Raw genomic sequence first — 2,080 nt, 5'->3', positions numbered from 1 at the left:
GAGGGGTGCGGGCGTAGGCGTCCCCCAGCCCCTCGTTGTGTGCAGCTGCCGGGTGGCTGCAGCAGCTGGCTCCCTATTGTGCTGCGTACGCTGAATGGACAGTCTGTGAACATTTCTCCGCCGTGCGTCCTGTCGTTGCGCGCCGGGCGGGTGGAGAGGCGGGGTAGGGGGCGGGGTGGAGTGTGCTGTGTGGGGTCGCTCCCCCTGGGGTAGCGCTGCTGCCGGGGTGAGTAAGCGGTGACCGCAGAGAAGGTCGGGCGCCACCACCCTCCTCGACACCCCCTACTTGAGGGAGGGTGCTGCTCCCGGCCTCCTCGGCCGGTTGGAGCGTCTCATCCCTACGAGAGAGAGAGAGAGAGTGAGAGGGAGGAGAGACAGAGACACACACACAGAGAGAGAAGGGGGGGGGGGGGGGGGGTACCGAAGACCCCAAACGGCGCTGACTTGATCAAACCGGATTAAGGTTTCTCTTGGTGAAAATCGCATTTTACTTTTCACGTGAACGATCACTAAGATTTTATACGCGTTTAGCATCAATCAATCAAATAAATACTAGATCTTTTTGGATTAGCAAACTAACTACATACATTTCTTTGCGAGGAATAATCAATCACAGTTTTTTTAGATCAAATGTTTATTTCCAGTCCGTGCAAGCAACTTAATCCAAAAACGAAGAGGAAAGGCATAGCGTAATGCATTGGTATTGCTTTGCTTCCAGCTCCTGTACTGGAGCCAGGAACGAATGTGAAAGGTACCTTTGGCACTCTTCTGTTGGTGCCAAGCTCTTGGAAAAACCATGCCGATTTTTTGATGGTCCGATTCAGTGAGCCGTTTTCGTAGTCCACGTGCACAAGACCAAACTTTCGTCTGTAACAAAAACAAAGGGTCACTCCAGGATGGCTGCTACCCTTACTCTGGCGCTATATTATTTAACTGAACACTACAAGTTCCTACGTGTAACCGGCCGTCCACTCGAAGGCGTCGATCAGACTCCAGACTAGATAGCCCATTACGTTAACGTTCTCCTCCGTGGCGACGCGGATCAGCTCCTGCAGGTATACCTAAAAGTAGAATACAGGGTTAGCATCAAGGACGCCGGGGCTCCATATACTCGCGTCACGGTTAGCGCTAGTTGCAAAGTGATGCTGCCGCTGCTGGACAGCTGGACGTTCGTCCGCAGAGTGCTTGCAGCGGACGGGGCCCGCCGGCGCGCCGTAGCGCCAGCGCCTGCGGATGCCAGGGTAGGCCAGCCCGCGGGACACCCGTGCGTGCAGCGGGCCGGATGGCCTACCCACCAGGCGCTCCGAGCGCGTAGAAAACAAGAGGTATTCCCTGTCACGCCCAGCTGTCAGGAGATTGTACTCACGCTGTGGTAGCCGACCCTGGGCTCGTCGTCGAGGGGGTCAGACTTGGGGTCAGCTTTGCCTCGCTCGTCAGCCCAGCCGTTCTCCGTGATGAAGAGGGGCGTGTTGTTGTAGTTGTCGCGGATCCAGAGCGGCGCGTCCCTCAGCACCCAGGGGTTTGCCTGACAATAAAAAAGGCCGCGTTAAACTTCTCCGAGCGACGCCCCTTTGTACACACCCCCCGCACCGGAAACGCAAATGGTGGTCGGTGTCGTACACTTTCATTACTTGAAGTGTGTAAACGCCATTCGTACACATGAAGTGTGTGAATTTCATAGAAGAATTCACACCTTTACTTTCTTTAGGGTACGATCGGGTATTCACACTCTTGCGACCCCGCCGCCTTTGCCCTCACCCGCATGAACAAGTCCCCGAAGTGGCCCGGCCTCGTGTCGCTGGCGACCTCGGCGGCGTCGCGGTCGGACTGGATGGTGCCGCCGCCCGCTGGCCGCGGCTGCTTCGTGCCGTCCGCCACGGTGGTGCCCATGTACGCGTTGAAGCAGAGGAAGTCGGCGCTGCCCTTGAGTCGCGCGCGCTCCTCGTCCGTGAAGCTCGGCAGGCGGGAGGACGACCGGCCCTCCAGCGCGCTGTAGTGCGCGACGCGCTCCTTGAGGGCGGTCGGGTAGTCGCCGTACACCACCGGGTGGTAGATGGAGCCCAGGGCGAACAGGTTGCCG

The 2,080-nt window shown here is 58.0% G+C and overlaps 1 protein-coding gene across 1 annotated transcript in view; it reads right to left on the bottom strand.

The window, feature by feature from the left end:
• Positions 1 to 458: 458 nt before the first annotated feature.
• The window catches only part of LOC113210333 (lactase/phlorizin hydrolase-like), a 3,325-nt gene continuing 1,703 nt past the window's right edge, over positions 459 to 2,080 (bottom strand). Inside the window, exons 6-9 of the mRNA XM_052267901.1 lie at positions 1,759 to 2,007; positions 1,367 to 1,525; positions 955 to 1,061; positions 459 to 867 (exon numbers count right to left, since the gene is read on the bottom strand). Coding sequence (XP_052123861.1) covers positions 627 to 867; positions 955 to 1,061; positions 1,367 to 1,525; positions 1,759 to 2,007 — 756 coding nt within the window. The 3' untranslated portion in view covers positions 459 to 626. The remainder of the gene's footprint in view (positions 868 to 954; positions 1,062 to 1,366; positions 1,526 to 1,758; positions 2,008 to 2,080) is intronic.

This window comes from Frankliniella occidentalis, unplaced genomic scaffold (assembly GCF_000697945.3).
Source record: "Frankliniella occidentalis isolate FOCC.00 unplaced genomic scaffold, Focc_3.1 Scaffold60, whole genome shotgun sequence".
Lineage (NCBI taxonomy): Eukaryota > Metazoa > Arthropoda > Insecta > Thysanoptera > Thripidae > Frankliniella > Frankliniella occidentalis.
Note: the sequence above shows the minus strand (reverse complement) of the source record. Positions and strands in the feature narration are given on the sequence as shown.